At 39.1% G+C, this 17,852-nt stretch overlaps 3 protein-coding genes and 1 non-coding gene across 5 annotated transcripts; 3 read left to right on the top strand and 1 right to left on the bottom strand.

Moving 5' to 3' along the window:
- The first annotated feature begins 214 nt into the window (after positions 1–214).
- TRNAR-CCU (transfer RNA arginine (anticodon CCU)) lies at positions 215–287 on the top strand. Its single transcript has one exon. It is a non-coding gene; the product is annotated as a tRNA-Arg (tRNA).
- On the top strand, positions 286–2,103 carry LOC137725903 (EKC/KEOPS complex subunit tprkb-like protein). 2 transcript variants are annotated; one of them, XM_068464742.2, is made up of 8 exons: positions 286–387; positions 485–583; positions 895–961; positions 1,081–1,203; positions 1,293–1,376; positions 1,485–1,577; positions 1,672–1,765; positions 1,866–2,103. In XM_068464742.2, the coding sequence occupies exons 1-7, from the start codon at positions 296–298 to the stop codon at positions 1,756–1,758; spliced, it is 645 nt and encodes a 214-aa protein (XP_068320843.2). In that variant the 5' UTR covers positions 286–295; the 3' UTR covers positions 1,759–1,765; positions 1,866–2,103. The 2 variants fall into 2 exon arrangements, with proteins under 2 accessions (XP_068320843.2, XP_068320842.2); XM_068464741.2 differs by having other exon boundaries at positions 335–387; positions 477–583.
- Positions 2,104–10,033: 7,930 nt separating this feature from the next.
- On the top strand, positions 10,034–14,217 carry LOC137726071 (Vacuolar import/degradation, Vid27-related protein). The gene is made up of 2 exons (XM_068464933.2): positions 10,034–11,927; positions 13,616–14,217. Exons 1-2 carry the CDS (start codon positions 10,284–10,286, stop codon positions 13,892–13,894), a joined length of 1,923 nt encoding a protein of 640 aa, XP_068321034.2. The 5' UTR covers positions 10,034–10,283; the 3' UTR covers positions 13,895–14,217.
- Positions 14,218–14,806: 589 nt separating this feature from the next.
- LOC148696968 (putative FBD-associated F-box protein At5g22720) lies at positions 14,807–17,061 on the bottom strand. The gene is made up of 2 exons (XM_088694749.1): positions 16,911–17,061; positions 14,807–16,288 (listed from the first exon to the last, which is right to left on the bottom strand). The coding sequence occupies exon 2, from the start codon at positions 16,236–16,238 to the stop codon at positions 15,264–15,266; it is 975 nt and encodes a 324-aa protein (XP_088550875.1). The 5' UTR covers positions 16,239–16,288; positions 16,911–17,061; the 3' UTR covers positions 14,807–15,263.
- Between the last annotated feature and the right edge of the window lie 791 nt (positions 17,062–17,852).

Below are 17,852 nucleotides of genomic sequence, written 5' to 3'. Positions count from 1 at the left end.
TACCAAGTGCATCAAAGATACAATCATCCATTCGCCTGAAAGGCCACAATTAGCACGAGCAAACATATTAATGACGAGGAACACATTTTTGCTATGTTACCAATAGTTGTACTTGCTTTGTTATTCTGCCCCAGCCTGGCTGAGGAAGAACTACGGGCGTACTATAGTTAATAAACTAGTGATGATCCATTTTAGTGGATAGATGGACAAGCAAGCGCCTGTAGCTCAGTGGATAGAGCGTCTGTTTCCTAAGCAGAAAGTCGAAGGTTCGACCCCTTCCTGGCGCGCGATTAATATGGTTTTTTTTTTTTTTTTCGATCGAAACCTGGTGCCTCTAAAAACCCTAGGAAGTGGCAGAGCAGCAGCCAGGAAATATATCAACTGCTGGTAAAAATCCATCTGCTGATTTTCTTTTGGATTTTTTGTATTCAATTCAGATAAGAAATTTAAGCTTCAATTCAATTGTTTTGTTGCGGATTTGCAGTGTAGAAAGTCCGGAGCTTGAAGACGCAACAATGAAGGAGTTTCAGGTCAATGGGAACACCCTCTCTCTTGCTCTCTTCACTGAAGTCACCAACTCCAAGTAGTCTCTCTCCCCTCTCTCTCTCTCTCAAGTTTTTAAACTGGCTTAACTGGGTTTTGCTTTCTCGTGCAAAATTCTCCAACCCCAATTTTGTTCCCCTGGATTTTCCCACCAAAACCTTGTTTAGCTTGAGAGTAAAATTGGGTATTTCGTTACCAAATGTCACTAGGAAAATTTTGTTTCTTTTTCGGGATCGATGACGGTATTTTGTTTCTTTTTCGGGATCGATGACGGTTTTCATAAACAATTTGAATGTGATATCGAATTATCGATGCTATGCCAGGGGGCCTAATAGAGTCGTTATCCTGCAGGGAGCTTCTTGGTTTGATGCAATCAGGGACACTAAACCCGGAAGTTGCATTCCTGAATGCTTCACTTGTATGATTCCGTGTACTTTAACCGCCTTTTGTTTTGCCTTCAATGTTGTGTACTTCTTTCTGCTGAGATGCTTGTTGTTGCGTTTCTCTAATGTTTGCCATTGTCCGCAATGGAAGCAGATCCCGGATGTTTTCCCTTTGCTTGCAGCTGCACATAAGACGCTCGTATCTAAGTCCCGAGAGTCACTGACAACGCGCACTCTTCATTCTGAGCTTGTTTACAATTACTCGGGATCCAAGCATGTAATTCTCTACCAATTAACTAGTTTGCTTTATGGTCTATTGCTTCTATTGCTGCAAATATGTAACCCCTAGCTTTGATCGTGGCTTAGATCACAGAGTCCTTGAAAAGATGTGGCATCTCTGAAAGCTCGACTTATGTGCTTGCTGCTCGTTTCAATGCTTCTTCTGAGGAGGTAAGATCATTGTCTCATGGAAAGCCTGGTAGATCAAGTGTTGCATTGCTTCAGTATGTCAGAAGATTGTTAGCCATTCCGATTTTAATATTGTTCGTGTTATAATAGATAGAACAAAAGGCAGTAGAGAAACTTGTCAATGGAAAAGAGATTGACTTGGAGGAGTTAGCAGCAAGAGCAGATCAAGCCCAAATACAAAAGGTATATATGTATGTTGGTCTCTTTTTATACTGGCAATGAGTTCTATTGCGATGGTGTTTCTAGTTAGTGATCATCGAAATTTTTTTTCTTTCAGCACTATAAGATAACAAGTGTGGAACTAGGGATATCATCACTTGCTGATGCTATTACATGCCGGATTGCTTCTCGCGATGCCTTGTGAAAAGAAGGTCGAAACTTGTTTATGTTCTATCCGTTTTCCCTTAAGTTTTCTTGTGCCCGACTACTTTGATAGATTACATCTCTGACTAGAATGAGGTTGATGTTCAGGGAATCGAGGGCAGAATCGCAGAGGTATGTTTGTAAGGTGGCAAAGGAAACAGAAAAGCTGTAGCTTATTATTTCTGTTTGGGCAAATCCAACTGTCAGCTGTAATATGTAGAATACTTTTAGACAAAGCCGAAATTTGGAAGACGTGATTATGCTATAGCCTTCATCCGGTAATGTAATCTATGATTAATTTAACCTTAAATTGCAGTGATAATGTAGTTGTGAGTTTTGTGACCTATTAATTCGCCTGATATTATCAAATGGAAACCTGCAACTAATGGTTCCTTTGTGCTGCTTCTACTTGAAACGAGTCAATGAGATTCGTTATTGCAAGCCTCCCATGATTTGGTCTAGGTTTGTGCAGTTGCCACAATCTGTCCAAGAACGAGTTTTATTCTGCCTATGGCGATTAGAGCTCGACGAACTGCTATATAAGATGCAAAGGTAATCTCCCCCTGACTGTCGGCAGTTAGCCCATCTCTGTTCTTTCTTCTTTAGTATCTTGTTGATGATACTTATGGGTACTTGTTTTTCATGTGCTCTAACACACTGAAAGAAATGGTGTCTTTCTTATTCAATACTCTGCACTCTCTACTCATTCATATGGCTTCTGCGAAGTCGTGGAAATCAAACATAAAACAATCGTTGGTTGTCAAAGAAATTGGATTGGATAACTCACTAGATTCAATACGTAGTAAGTACGTTCGCCTCAGCACTCCAAAAGTCATATGCTCAATTTCATCCATCCTGAATATCTCACAAAGTTAAAGTGAGAGATTATTAGGTTCGTCATTCGATCTTTTACATATTTAAAATTTGAATTTTATTGTCGTGCCGAAACTAGCTTGAACTCGTGTGCAAGGGCCAACACATTACTACGACAAACTATCATGATCCACACTTACCAAGTGTATGATTCTTTATCATTATCGTAGCTCATTACTCCACATTCTCTCAACATTTATAACAACTGTAACAATTTCGAGAAGTGCCCTTGTCTTCTTTGGCAAACAAATAATATCTGTTGCTGGACATTTATGTCCATTCACTAATTGGTATAACTATTAGGTCATTAATTAAAATTCAAGTTCATGTCAACTTGAAATTGTGCGTAACATCCCATGAAAGTTATGATATTTTCTTCTCACTTATGTGATTTTTATGTTTATCATATTGCTTAATTTTTTTTTTTTCTATTTTGCGAAACCCTCACGTTAAGAAGAATCACCATGGTTCATGAACCCCCTTAAATCTAAACTTATGCATATTAAATTGAAATCAGTTGTTTGTGATTTTTGGTAATAAACATGTCTATATCATCTGGATGCTCCAATGAGCATCCCCATGCATTCCAGTCGAATGCCAAATTGCCTTTCCTGTCTAAAGCCCAACTCATATTTTAGTCGAATATAAAACCCTCATTCCAATTGAACGCACATTTTTTTTTTTTTTTTTTTTTTTTTTTTACTTTCTAGTTGAAAGCCCAATTAGCTTCTAGTCAAAGCTAAATCCATATTCTAGTAGAATACGTGAATAGCCCAAATAATTCATCAAGTTACATGAATTGAGTTAATTTGCTATGAGTTTCAAACTCACTTGACTTTAGAAATATTCCAAATCAAGAAGAAACAAAACCCGAGCCTAGTTAAACCCATTAACTTGTGCCTTACTATGAGTTCACATCTTTGATCCAAGTTCACACCCTTAAGCTCATATTCACTGAATGAAAATCCGAAATTTTTTTTTCCAAACCAAACATTTAATCTGGTTTTTACATCTATTTTGATTAAACTTAAAGTTTTAATCCACCTATTTCTCGACAGAAAAAGATGTCAAAATTGAACAAGTTAGACTTTACTGCTCTTGATATCTCTAGCACCAATTACCTCAAGTGGGCCCAAGATGTCAAGATGCACTTCAAGGTGAGGAAGTTATCAGAAGCAATCCTAGATGATGTAGAGTCTTTGAAAGCTAGGGCCCTCATTTTCATTCGGAAGCACATTGCAAAAGCCTTGCAAACCAAATTTTTGGTTGAGGAAGACCCGAAGTCTTTATGGGAAGCCCTAACGCACCACTCTGATCACCATAAGTTGTAACCTTGCCTCAAGCAAGAAACGATTAGTACAATCTCTGCTTCCAAGACTTTAAGACTGTTGACAAGTATGTCTCTGAAGTTTGTCGAATCCAGTCGATTCTGAAATTTTGTGGTCAAAAACTCATTGATTTTGACTTGTTGGAGAAGATCTATTCCACCTTTAGTGCCTCAAATATTGTGCTCCAGTAGTAGTACAGAGAGCATAACAATTAAAGGTTCTCAAACCTCACAACAGTTCTTCTTCTAGTTGAGAAGGACAACTTGTTGATGCACAACTATAACTCTCGACCTACTTGTTCCAACGGTGTTCCATTGCTTGAAGCAATGCGAATATTTCCAAGGGAAGGAAAAGGAACTGAGTCAATGAGAAGGGCCAGTTGTCCTAAGCTTTGAAGAATGACAAAGGGAAAGGCAAGCAAGGTTCAAACCAAGGGTCCCAACCTCGCAAAAAGTCTAGAACATCATTGATAAGGCTAATCGTCTTGAACCAAAGAATAAGCCGAATCTTTAATTTTGTTGTGGTGGAATTGATCACTAGCTAGCACTTGTCCTGCTTTGCTAATGTTGATCTCCACCACAACTATCGTTAGAAAAAAGCCAAACTTGTTGAGCATGACAACTTGGGAACCGAAGATGTGTAAAATGACACGGCTGTAGTCGTTTCAGATTTCATTGAGCAAGATAGCTGCTAGTGAATGTGATTGGCATGTTGTTGACTTAGAGTTTTCCTTAATGTTTTTGGATAATCTCTATTTTACTTTTGGATTATTGGGCCATTTTGGGAAGTTTTTGGTTTCTCAAGCCCTTAATGGTTATTGTTTGTTTCTTTTGAAATATTTATTCTCAAATAGTTTAAGCTGATAAAGTTTACCTTGGAAAAGTTGTTGTGTGACTTAACTTAAATTTTCATAGGAATGTCCCACGAAGTTTATTGTTTAGCAGTTCAACAACACACACTATTTTATGTAACTGCATTTATTTCCTCAATTTCACACCTACTGTATCCTGGTGACAACAATCGATGGCCCTATGTAACTAATAGAGGGGCATGGCAAGACCCAACTCATGTTGCCCAATGGTGCTTTGCTTACCATTAACGAGGCCTTATATCCTTCTCGTTGTGGTTGAATGTTGTTGAGTTTTAAGGACATCCGAGCAAACAAATTTCACTGTGAAACAATGGAAGAAAATGGCGTTTAATATCTTTGCCTTACTTTCACTTCATGCAGCCAAAACCAAATCTTAGAGAAGTTGAAAGCACTCTCATTGGGTCTTTATATGATGACTATTCAAAAGATCAAGGCAAACCTAGTCATTTGCCTGAAGCTAATTGATTCGAGCACTTTCCAACTCTGGCATGACCATCTTGGACACCCTGAAAGAGAGTATGACGTGTCCTATAATTCGTGCATCATCCATTTGTAAAGATGAAATACATGATACTGTTGATTACACCATGTGAAGCTTGAAGCCGTCCTATGAAAACAGCTATAAAGAGCATGCCACTTTCTTAGAAAGGATCCAAGGAGATATTTGTGGACCAATCCAACTGCTAAGTGGACATGTCCTCTACTTTATGGTTTTAGTTGATGCATTGACTCGATGGTCACACATCGCCTTTATTATCCACAAGGAATGTTGCATTTGCAAGATTCATTGCCTAGATCATTAAGTTGAGGGCACATCACTTGGATTATCCGATAAAATCTATAAGACTAGATAATGCCATGAAGTTTATGTGGAAAACATTTCACGATTATTGCAGGAGTTTGGGTATTGAAGTTGAACATGTAGTCGCTTATGTCCACACCCAAAATAGCCTAGTAGAAGTGTTTATCAAACATATCTAGACGATAGGGCAAACCTTGGTAATGAACCAAGCTTCCGGTTTTTGCTTGGAGTTATGCAATAATGCATGTAGCAAATTTGGTTAGATTGAGGTCCACTATTACTTAACCCTTTGCACAATAGTTATTGACAGGGTACAATCCAAACGTATAGTGCGTGGCTAGGTGTGATATATGTGCCAATTGCGGTGGCATAACGTTCCAAAGTGAGCCCTTAACGGAGGAAATTGATTTATGTTGGTTATGTGTCCCTTTCCATTTTCGGTTACTTAGAACCCTTAACATGAGATTTATTTACTGCCTAGTTGACTAATTGTGACTTTGATGCTTCAACTTCCCGTTGTTAGGAGAAGGTCACACTCGTGTTCTAAAAAAACCTCACCAAGCCTACCATAACCATTACCACCACCACAAATGCACAATCCCACCGTACACACCATCCTTACCATTGCCATAACCAACAAAAATCTAAATTGAAAAATTAATCAAATTGAGGACCTAATAACTAAAATCCCAAAAATGGCAAATCTGTGACAACCCGTCCTAAATTTGATTATTTTATAAATCTTAAAATGTGAAATTTACGAGAATACCCTAGAGGCGAGGGTATTGATTTTCGTTGCTCGTTAGTTCATGACGCGTATGAACTATTACCTTACTGTATTCCAAAAGTGCGTTGGTAAGAATTATTATTTATTATCTTATTCATTTCTTATTATTATTAATTTTTGTTATGAAAAAGGTTGTGGGAGATTAATAAAAAGGAAAAAGAAAAAAGAAAATGGGGGGATGGTTACCTGATGGCAGCGAAAGAGAGGGAGAGGAAGGAGATGGGCACTACCCAATCAGAAATGAGGTGAGAGGGAGAATGAAGAATGGGAAAGAAGAACCAAAAGGGAAAGGAGGGAAGAAGAAAAATGAGGGAATCCAAAACGGGTCTTCCTTGACCCGTGTGACCCGGCCGTTGGGAACCATAGAAACCGATGGTTTCCCGGCCAAATTCCAGTGAATTAAGCTAAACCATCACTTGGAAACACCTCCCTAGCTTTCTCTCTACCATTCCTACCCCTAAATTCATACAATTTGGCCTAAGATTTGGGAGAAATGCACCGGTGCTGCGTGTGGGTGTTCGATAGTAATTCACAAATTGTGAAGCTAACACAGCCAATTGTCACTACCAATAGGCTCCCCTCATCCTTAGGAACAAAGCCCAAGTGATGGTAGGGGCGTCGGAGCATCCATGGAGTCGAATTGAGTATACCCAAAAACTAGGGTTCCGGTGGGTTTTCATGAAATTGGAGCTTTTCCAAGCCAAATTGGCCTTAGCCACAGGTATCAAGTTTGTTCTACTCGCTGAGATCTTCATTTCTGTGAAATTTGGTAATTTTTGGAAATAGTTGGATTTTTCGGCGAGTCGGGGCGACCGACCGCCACCCACGGCAGCGCGTGCGGTGGCGCGTGGCTAATGGGCTGCGAATGCTATTTGTAGGCTATGTTAAATGTCTTGAATTCAATTTTGATATTTGAATGACGTAGGTTGATTGTTGGAACCTAAATTCTCTATGATATGTTAATAGGTATTTATGTGAATTGACGATCCGACCGTTGGATCGTCACCAAACTTTATTACATTGTAGTACATAATATTTGAAGAATGTAGGAGGTTATGGATTGAGAATCTGTTGTACGGATCTTCCCGAATTGAATTTGTAAGTTAAAATAAATGATAACCGCTGCTTGATTTTGGGCAATTGGTGGAGATCCAACCGTTCGATCGTAATGAAATTTTAGTATGTTATTCTAGAAGCATAATGTGGATCTTTGGAATTTACGGATTGGAAATCTGATATGCGGATCTTCTGGACAAAGTTATACAGGGTTGTAGACCCTACCGTCGATCTTCGATCGACGGTTGACTTGTGGTCAATGGGCCTTAAACTATTTTAGAATGTCTTTGAGGATGTGCTTTATGTGAATTACGTATTGATAAGAGTTCTGAGATGTGATTCGATAATTGTTCTAGGCACCAATCGTTCTGACGCCTCGATGTGCGTGCTAGAGAATCATAGCGTGGACGCCAGGTGAGTGGGTTTTTTCCTTTCTATCGTGTGTGTGTGTATATATATATATGTATATATAATTGATAATTCCGTAAACGTTTATAAATCAATTATTGCATATGATTAATGTGAATGCTTTGAAGTAATTGATGTGAACTACGAATGGCTTGATCCCTGTTTAGGGTACGTAGGCAGTCTAATGAGACGTTAGATGCAGCCATACAATAAGTGAAATACAATAATTGAGACAAAAACCTTGCTTGGGAAATGGAGCAATGTGAAGAAAATTGGTGGAAGTGTGAGTTTTAGCTTTATGAATTGGTGGTTAAATGTGGTCATAAATCAATGTGTGAGGAATAGAGAATTGAAGTAAGAAATGTCAGTTTTGATAGTTAGTTAAACTAATGTTTAGTTGGGTTTATCACTGATAATTATTCCTGAAAGTAAATAGTTGGGAGTAGATTGTATATTTTACGCCGTATTATATATTTTGGGAATACTATGAAATGCCTGATTCTTAGATTTGCATCATGGCATATTCTTATGTATATATATTACCTAAACCTAATTATTGTGAATGCTTTGAAGTGCCAAATGACGACGCTCAGGTAAGTTTCAAGTGAATACATGTTGATGATAATGATGGTAGTGAGTATGATTGTGTTGAGATGTATTTAATGCTCATTATCCTGCACCTCAGTGTTAGTGCTACGCCCGTGGCCAGGGCCTAGCCTTCACGTGATTGTTCATCTCCTGCACCACACGCTCACCTTGGATCCAAGGTAGGTGCCAGCCTATTGTACAGACCACATTAGGTGGTTCCGACTCGTAGCTGACTTGCGATACTTCGCACAGCCTTCACGTGATCGTAACACTTGAGCGTATTTATTTACACCCAGCCTGTCGTACAGACCACTTTAGGTGGTTTTGACTCTTGTGCAGGATTTGGTAGATGAGCTGATTGATGAGATATGGATAAGTCGCACAGGTCACTATAGGTGACTCCGACTTATATGTGCTAGCAATGATTGATGAGATATGTGATGAGATATGGATAAGTCGTACATGTCACTATAGGTGACTCCGACTTAGATGTGCTAGCATTGATTAATGAGATATTGATTTAGCCGTACAGGTCATGTGAGGTGACTCCAGCTAACATGTCGATGAGATATATATGTTTATTGAGATCTATGGCATGATATTCATGTGGACTTTGTTATGCCGTGTATGGGATTGAGATAGATATGTATTCTATTTTCTGGGAAATTATACAGGTGTTACGGCGAGGGGCTACTGCCTATGGTAATTGAAATTGGTTTGAAAAGTTTTGTTCACTCACTCACATTTTCTATTTTTGCACCCCTCCAGGTTCTAGCAGCAGAGTTCTATATCGACGAGGATTCGTGGCACTTTCCAGTACAGACGTCTTCTTATGATGGTATAATCATTGTCTTACCTTATTGTACTATACCTATGCTCTGTATCATGTGTGAAATAGGTCCAGACCCGCTCACCGCGCAGTCGTGTACTTAGGCACTTTTAGATTTCAATTGATTCACATTTTATACATTATGACACTTTATGGCTTCGTCACCTTCCAGGTGTTGGCCAACACGCCTCGATTTGGGGTCCTAGTGGATATTCCGGGTGGGGTGTGTCAAAATCGGATGACTAACAAGCATAAAAAAGAAATAAAAAAGAAAACAAATTGGGGGAAATATAAGAGGATAATATTGTGAGAGATAAGAGAGAGAATGAGCGAGAGAGAGCAAGTAGTTTGTTGAAACAGTAAAAATTAAAGCGTTACCTCTGGTATAACTTCTAGATCCTTATATGTGCCGAGGGATAAACTTATGAATAAAATTTTAATTCAACAATGGGGTCCTGGATATTGTGGATGGTAACTAGGAGGAGTATATGGCATGGATTTCTTAGTCGAGTCTGATTGTTTAACTGGGTAAAAGGATCATTGTAAGAATTTAAGCGAATAATTATAAAAGGGGTGTACTATCTAACACTCTCTCACGCACTTCTTATTAATTTATGTTATTTAATTCTTTTCAATTCATGTGATTCGAAGATTGAAAATTAAAATGATGCGTGATCCTTGAACAATGGCGGAATGGTATATATCAGCACTCAAAAGAAAACAACTTTGAACATAGACGTGGCATGTGTCTCACGAAATGAGAGATGGACGACACCACAGCCAATTCTTTCCTTACCCAAGAAGCAATCGCCACGTGAAATCAACGCCACGCGGAAAGCAAAGCCTATATAATAATGCAGATTCGACCGAGTCAGCATACAACTCTGCACTCACTCCCACAAAATCATAACCTCTAAAAGCTTTCGCATTTCTCCATTTCTCGATCTCTCCGACAAAAATCGGATTTCGAATTTCCAAAAATCCATGGGAACCGCTCAGAGCCGGGAGGATCACATCACCGACTCCGACGACTACGAGTCGGAAGAGGAGGAACAGAAATCGGAGGACGAAGACCAATACGACGACGCAGAGGACAACTACAAGCCACCGCAAACCGCTTCTTCCAACCCCAAGTCCAAAACCCTAGAGTCCTCCGTCGACGACGTCGATGCCAGGCTCAAGGCCCTCAAGCTCAAGTACGGCTCTTCTTCCTCCTCTTCCTCCGCCTCCGCCGCTCAAGGCCAGAACGCCGTCAAGCTCTACCTCCATGTCGGTGGCAACACTCCCAAGGCCAAGTGGATCGTCTCCGAGAAGACGGCCTACTCCTTCATCAAGACCTCTAATGTCGACGGCGACGGTGATTACGACGACGACGGAAGGATGGACCGCGAGGGGGAGTGGGTTCTGAAAGTCGGGTCGAAAGTCCGAGCTAGGGTTTCCACCGACCTGCAATTGAAGATGTTCGGCGATCAGCGCCGTGTCGATTTCGTGTCCAAGGGCGTCTGGGCTCTGAAATTTTACACCGACGAGCAGTACCGGAGGTTCGTGACGGAGTTTCAGGACTACTTGTTCGAGAACGTGTACGGAGTCAAGGCCACGGAGGAGAACAAGGTCAAGGTCTACGGCAAGGAGTTTCTCGGGTGGGTTAAGCCAGAGGTGGCGGATGATTCGGCCTGGGACTATGAGGATTCCGAGAAAAGCCCAAAGTCGGCCACGCCGGTGCGGCCCAGCCACGACTTGATGGAGGAGTTCGAGGAGGCCGCCAATGGAGGGGTCCAGAGCTTAACTCTGGGCGCATTGGACAATAGCTACTTGGTGAACGAGAATGGTGTTCAGTTTTACCGGAATTTCAACCATGGGATTCATGGGAAGGGAGTGTGTGCGAAATTTGATACCGGAGGATCAAGTTTGGGGAAATCGACACCCAAGAAGGCTTTGTTAATGAGGGCTGAGACTAATATGCTACTTATGAGTCCATTTAAGGAAGGCAAGCCTCAAGCTAATGGGCTTCAGCAGCTCGATATTGAGACGGGCAAGATTGTCACTGAATGGAAGTTTCAAAAGGATGGAACAGATATTACAATGAGGGATATCACTAATGACACTAAAGGGTCGCAATTGGATCCTTCTGAATCGACCTTTTTGGGTTTGGATGATAACAGGCTTTGTCAGTGGGATATGCGTGACCGTGCTGGAATGGTTCAGAACATTGCTAATGCGAATTCCCCGGTCCTGCATTGGACTCAGGGGCATCAGTTTTCTCGAGGGACCAATTTTCAGTGCTTTGCTACTACTGGAGATGGGTCTATTGTTGTTGGGGGTCTGGAAGGGAAGATAAGGTTGTATTCCAAGACCTCCATGAGGCAGGCAAAGACTGCTTTCCCGGGGCTCGGTTCTCCCATTACGCATATTGATGTAACTTATGATGGGAAGTGGGTGTTAGGTACCACTGATACTTATTTGGTACTTATTTGCACTCTGTTCACTGACAAAGATGGAACGACCAAGACTGGATTTAGTGGTAGAGCTGGAAACAAGATACCAGCTCCCAGGCTGTTGAAGCTCACCCCTTTGGACTCACATTTGGCTGGCACAGACAATACATTTCAACGGGGCCATTTCTCATGGGTAAGCATACTTATTCTCCTTTTAAATGCTGCAATAATTAGACTGTTTAAAAGTTTATTCATCTAGAATAAAACCTTGGAAGGTACAATACATCGTTTTTCTGTAATTGGAAATTTTGTTCGGTTACATGTATTTAGGTTTGACTAAATGGTGTAAAATGACTGTTGAATGATTCTTTCGGGTGTTAATAAGTTATTCAGTTCAGTTTCATAAATTAAATGTCCATCCATGTTAACGAGTCTTGAATGAGATTTTTTTGGGTGTTCATGCTTTCCATATTTATCATTCAGCTTTGTGTTCTACCCATAGTTTTTCTAGATCTTGTATTGCCTGGATAATTTATTTACTCACGATATATCCATCAATAAGTGCTTTATTGTTTTGATTCAGGTAATAGCTGTACCTTTTTTTTCGTACTATCATTTAACCATGTATATGCATGCTATAACTAAACCATGTCTTAACTAGTGTGTACAGTAAAATGAGAGAATAAAATCTCAAGAACACCAATGTGTGATCATTCAATGCCAATTAGGCAACATAAAAAAAGTACATATTGGTGAAACTTTGATGCTTTTGAATATATTTTTATGGAAAAAGATTTTGACTCGTTTATGACGGAGGGATTTCATGACTAGTGATTGTAGATTCATATTGCTGGAAAAGATTTTGTACACGTAGCACCATGTCATAAATGTGTGTAGCCAGAGAGTGCATTTCCTTTCCTCTCTAAATTTGTTGGTGATACTTAAACTTTCATGTCTTCTTTAAACAAGGCTTGGATTTTTCTCTGTTAACATGTTATGGGTTTTATTTCGAAGTGTTTAAAAACTTAAGATGCAAATTAGATCATGAAGTGAGCACCCACAACACAAAAGCAACTAACTTGGCACATAGGTAACTAAACAGAAAACAGAGGAACATACAGAAGCCAGCTCTAACTACTTCTCATTTCTTATGATATTCACTCTTAAGTAGGGCCAATGGCTTGTTTTACAGTGCATCATACTGTAAGAAAAATCATATTGGCTTTATAACTATAGGTTCCGCACTAGCATAGAGTCGCCCTGCATTATCTCGTTTCTCAATGGTAGACTTGTTTCAGTAGATATAGATGTGAGATGTAAATCATTCAATTTAGTTTGTGTAACTGATTCACTCCCATGAATTGCTTCAGTGAACATCGATACGATCTTACACTGAGCTTGCTGTGGTTCAAATGAATTTTTATGGTTCTGGTTCTGATTCTTGAGAAGATGACCTCAAGCATTGATTAAACTAGTTTTAATATGCATCTATTAGCTTACAATTGTGCATTAAATGGGAAGTTTTGAGGCATGCTACTACTTACAAGTAAATGTTATTGGTTTTAGAAGTGCAGAACTAGGTCTAACTTCTGCATTTGCATAGATTTACGCTGGATTTTGTGTTTCTTCTCGCATTGTCCTGCTTTGTTCTCCTAGAAGTAGACTCATCCATTGTTGTTCTGAAAGTGTTTGCATAGAATGTTCAGTTATGTAGCTCTTTGAAATTGATAGGAATAGGAGCAGAAAAATCTCACTTATCTGAATAAGTACCAAACAGTAATGCACTGATTTGGGAAGTAGAAAACGTAAATTGGATTCTTGATGAAAACTGTCTTTATTGAGAAATTCCTTTTGTTGAAAACACGTAATTTCTGTTTACAGGTCACGGAGAACGGTAAACAAGAGCGCCACCTAGTCGCAACAGTTGGAAAATTCAGTGTGGTATGGGATTTTCAGCAGGTGAAGAACAGTGCTCATGATTGTTACAGGAATCAGCAAGGCCTCAAGAGTTGTTACTGTTACAAGATTCTGTTGAAGGATGAATCCATCGTTGAGAGTCGCTTTATGCACGACAATTATGGTACCAACTCCCCCGAAGCTCCACTGGTGGTGGCAACCCCGATGAAAGTGAGCTCGATCAGTCTCTCTGGCAAACGATGATCTTCGCCACCCCCCACCTTTGTATATGAGAGTTAACTTCGTCTTGAATCTGGTGCATCTGGGATTTGTTCTTTGCGTGTTTTTATTTTTTTCCTGTCTTGTACTTAGCTTGTGTTTGTGTCCATGTACATGTTAGTTGTTCTAACTGGTGTTTGCGTACAAAAGTTCCAAAATTTGGATGCAACTGATTTGTTCATAAGTTGGATACTTTATTTTCTAGATTTGTGACTGGTTTGTTCTAATTTATTGCAAATGTATCTCTTTTCCCTTGGGACTTTCAGTATGTATTTCTGCTTAATATTTTGAACTTAAAAGAGTTAAAATCACCCTTGTACGATTCAAATTTATTTGCGCGAAACTCTTTTTTCTTTCGACAGGGTTGAAATTCCCGGTAAGGTTTTTATCGAGGCCTATATATGCATCCTATCCTCATTTGTATGTATTCTACTCGGTCCTTAATGAATATCGTATTTTTTTCTCAAAAAGAAAAAGAAAGGAGGTCTGCAACTTTCACCTCCCCCAGGTCTGCAACTTCCATGTCTTAAATCTTTATTAGGTAAGCAAAATAAAACCCTAAATCCTAAAATACTCTATATACAAGAAAAACTGTAGGAATAGTCTCTCAATTTTAACCCAATTGGAGAAATAGTCTCTTAACTTTAACTCAATTGGAACAATGGTCCCTCAACTGTAATTGAATTATAGCAATGGTCATTCCAAAATAATTCATTTCGACGGAAGTTCTAATGGAGTTGACGAAAAGAACCATAGCTGCGCGTTTTGATGAGTTAAGGAACCAATGTTCATGGATTTTTAGTTGATGGACCATTACTCCGATTGTGTTAAAATTAAGAGACCATTGCTACAATTTCCTCAAAAATTATCTACATGTTTGAATGATTTGCAGTTGAGAAATTGAAAGCAGAATGAAATTAACCAAGTCACACACTTGTATCTCGAAAAATACAGAAACATGGAAATTCCAGGATCCAATAAATTAACAAAATTTCCCTTCAATACACGTCGCAGAATCACAGCCATCAACAAATATACGCAAACATGCAAATCGATAGAACTATTTTCAGCTTCTTCTAGTTGACGAAGCTCCTCCAATGAGCTTTTCACGAATCCATTACCAAGGGAAAACAGTTCTGGCTGTCTTTCTAACCCCGAACGCATTGTTTTACGTTGGCGAGATATCTCAAGAGTACTTCACTGGTGGAATGCTCGCAGAAGGTGCCATCCAAACCAAGGAGTCTCTTAAGTCGGAGTCTATAGCACCCGACGGAGAAAGAATCCTTACCTCAAGTTCCTTGACGTTGCGCAACGGTGAAGAGCACGTCTTTGTGAAATCTTCCGGAAAATTGAGTCAACAAATTAAAGCACAACTTGAAATACAGAAGAGCATTACAAACTGATCAAAGAGACGGCTACTTGCCTCAACATCACGAACAAAGAGGGCTACTTTATCAGAGCAAGCAAAATTATGGAGAAAATCGCTCGGGGTAGAAAAATGATTCCATGACCAGTCGATGGCGGGTTCTGAATCCCGAAGTTGGATTCTAACCTCCGAGAGATTTGGAGCTTCGACTGAAATGTTGTTCATAGACCTCAAATGACCAATAAAAGTGAAGCAGAGTTGATTTGAGACTGCAGCTTGAAACTCTAACCGTACCTTGGATATGTGCACCGATTTGAGGGACAAAGTTTTTAAAAAGGGATTTGAGGGACTTGGTCTTTCGAACTGGTAATATAAGGTTACATGCTCCAAATTCAAAGCAGCTATACTTTTCGCGTTAAGAAATGTCTGCGGGGCTAAACGATAGCGTTCAACCCCGCATTCACTTCTAAGGCCAATATCTAACTCTTTGACGCTTCTATCAAGTGCAAAATTCAAGAACCTATCCACGATATCACTGTCGTCTCTAGGTGAGCACCTCCTCATGCGAAGACTTAGTTTTTGTAAGACCTTCTCATTCTTCATTCGGAAATCTTCCAAACACTTTTCCAAGAAGCTGATGAACCTTGAATGTCCAAGTTTTTCAAGGTTGCGGTCATCAAGTTGCTCGTTGTCCTCTTTGAAATCTAACCCTGGGAAAGAAGACCATACCCTTTCCCTTTGCTTTGCGAGAATGCTCATGCGAACGGCAGATTTTGTAGGAAGGAATTGGAGGATTTGGTGGACGACATTGTCAGGTAAGTGAGGTCGGACTGTTCCGACAGCCTTGGCATTTTGGCCATCATGATCAATATCTTGCTCTGTTGTATCATCCTGTTTTCTGAGCTTTTTATTTGTGTTTTGACATTCTGGGATGTTGCTAAATGGCTTCCCTTCAGTATCCATAATGCAGAAATGAGCAGGATTTGTGAAGGGTACAAGAATATATATTGAATCTGAAAAAACAGAAGAAGATATTCAATAAGGATTTTTAAAAGGAATTTTAAAATGAAGGATTTTGATGGTTTTGGAGGAATTTCATAAAATGTTTGGCAAATTTATATGGATTTATATTTCAAATTGTGCACTAGGAAAGAAATTCATTTGATGTTGTAGATGTCAACTAAAAAATCCTAAGAAATCTATGAAAGAAGTCCATACAAATCTATAATATAAATCCATATAAATTTGCCAAAATTAATTCATATAGTATTGTAGAGTCTATTAAAATCCTTTGAAATCTATCACTTAAAAAAAGTCTATTAAAATCCTCTGAAATCAAAATTGGCCACACCATCATGTCTCTCCGCATGAGATTTAAAAAAAAAGTTACTGTAAACATGGAGTCTATAGAAGTCCATTAAAACTCTAACAAACTCCAGGATTTACGTGTCTTCTAAAATTCTTCAAAATCCCAATCGAATGCCCCCTTACTCGTTACAGATTAAACAATTAAACATGGAAATGAGCAAATTGTATGAAGAACTCAAAACCCCCAAAACCCAAATAACAGCTTGCTAACAGAAAAACTGAACAATAAAGAGAGGAGATAAAAGGAGAGACAAGTAGGAGGCTGACCTGAAGACCTTCACATGGCCATATGTGTGCAGTCGCGGCTGATTGAACGGTTTTAGGGCAGGGCTGTCAAGAGGATAGGACTAGAAAGAGTAAAGAGCTCATGGGGAGTATATTGAGTGTTGATTTAACTTCGCGGAAAGTGATTTCGCACACGGTTTTTTCCTTTGCACACCCTATTTATTTTTGTTCCTCAATTATTGTATGAATTATTAAATTTAAAGGCCCATAATAACTCAGCTCAAAGCTCCAATTTGCTGGTCGTTAAAGAGACCTATTGATTAATTTACTTGATATGAGCTATATATGTTCCTTTTGTTCTTAAATTTAGGGACAAGACACCACCATTGCTCATCCCATTGCTCATCCTTCACAATTCACTTTGCCTCTGCGCATTAGAGTTCGACACGCTGACAAAATGAAATGGTCAACAAGTAGGTTTTACGTACGCAAGTTTGTCTACGAGTTTTAGAAGATCATGGATTTGCTAAATTGGAAATAGGATGAAACTGTAGACATACAAATTTTGGTGAAAATAAATGTTCATCGAGCATTAAATTTTGACATATGAAGGCTTACATGGTATGTACTATGTATCCCACAAATCGTACGGATATTTAGTATATGACTCATCAAAATCAGACAAGTCATCAAGAGGACACATGTCAACACTTGGCAGAAAGGAGTTATTTGATGTTAATTTAAATTAAACAAATTAAACAATTTAAATTTAAATCTAGTAAAGTCAAAATGGGATGATTGATTTATTTGATTTTATTTGATTAAGTCAAATATTAATTGATGAAGTCAAATCACAAGTCACGAATCAAGACATAAATGAAGTCTTGGTTCTTTGTAAGCAAAGATTGGAGAGTTTATAAATACAAGGCTCCAGGACAAAGTAAAGGGGTCCAAAATCAATCCAAACACCTAGATGCTGAAGCT

This window comes from Pyrus communis, chromosome 5, assembly GCF_041283825.1.
Source record: "Pyrus communis isolate YQ-2024b chromosome 5, ASM4128382v1, whole genome shotgun sequence".
NCBI classification, from domain to species: domain Eukaryota; kingdom Viridiplantae; phylum Streptophyta; class Magnoliopsida; order Rosales; family Rosaceae; genus Pyrus; species Pyrus communis.
This window is presented reverse-complemented; position numbering and strand designations above follow the sequence as displayed.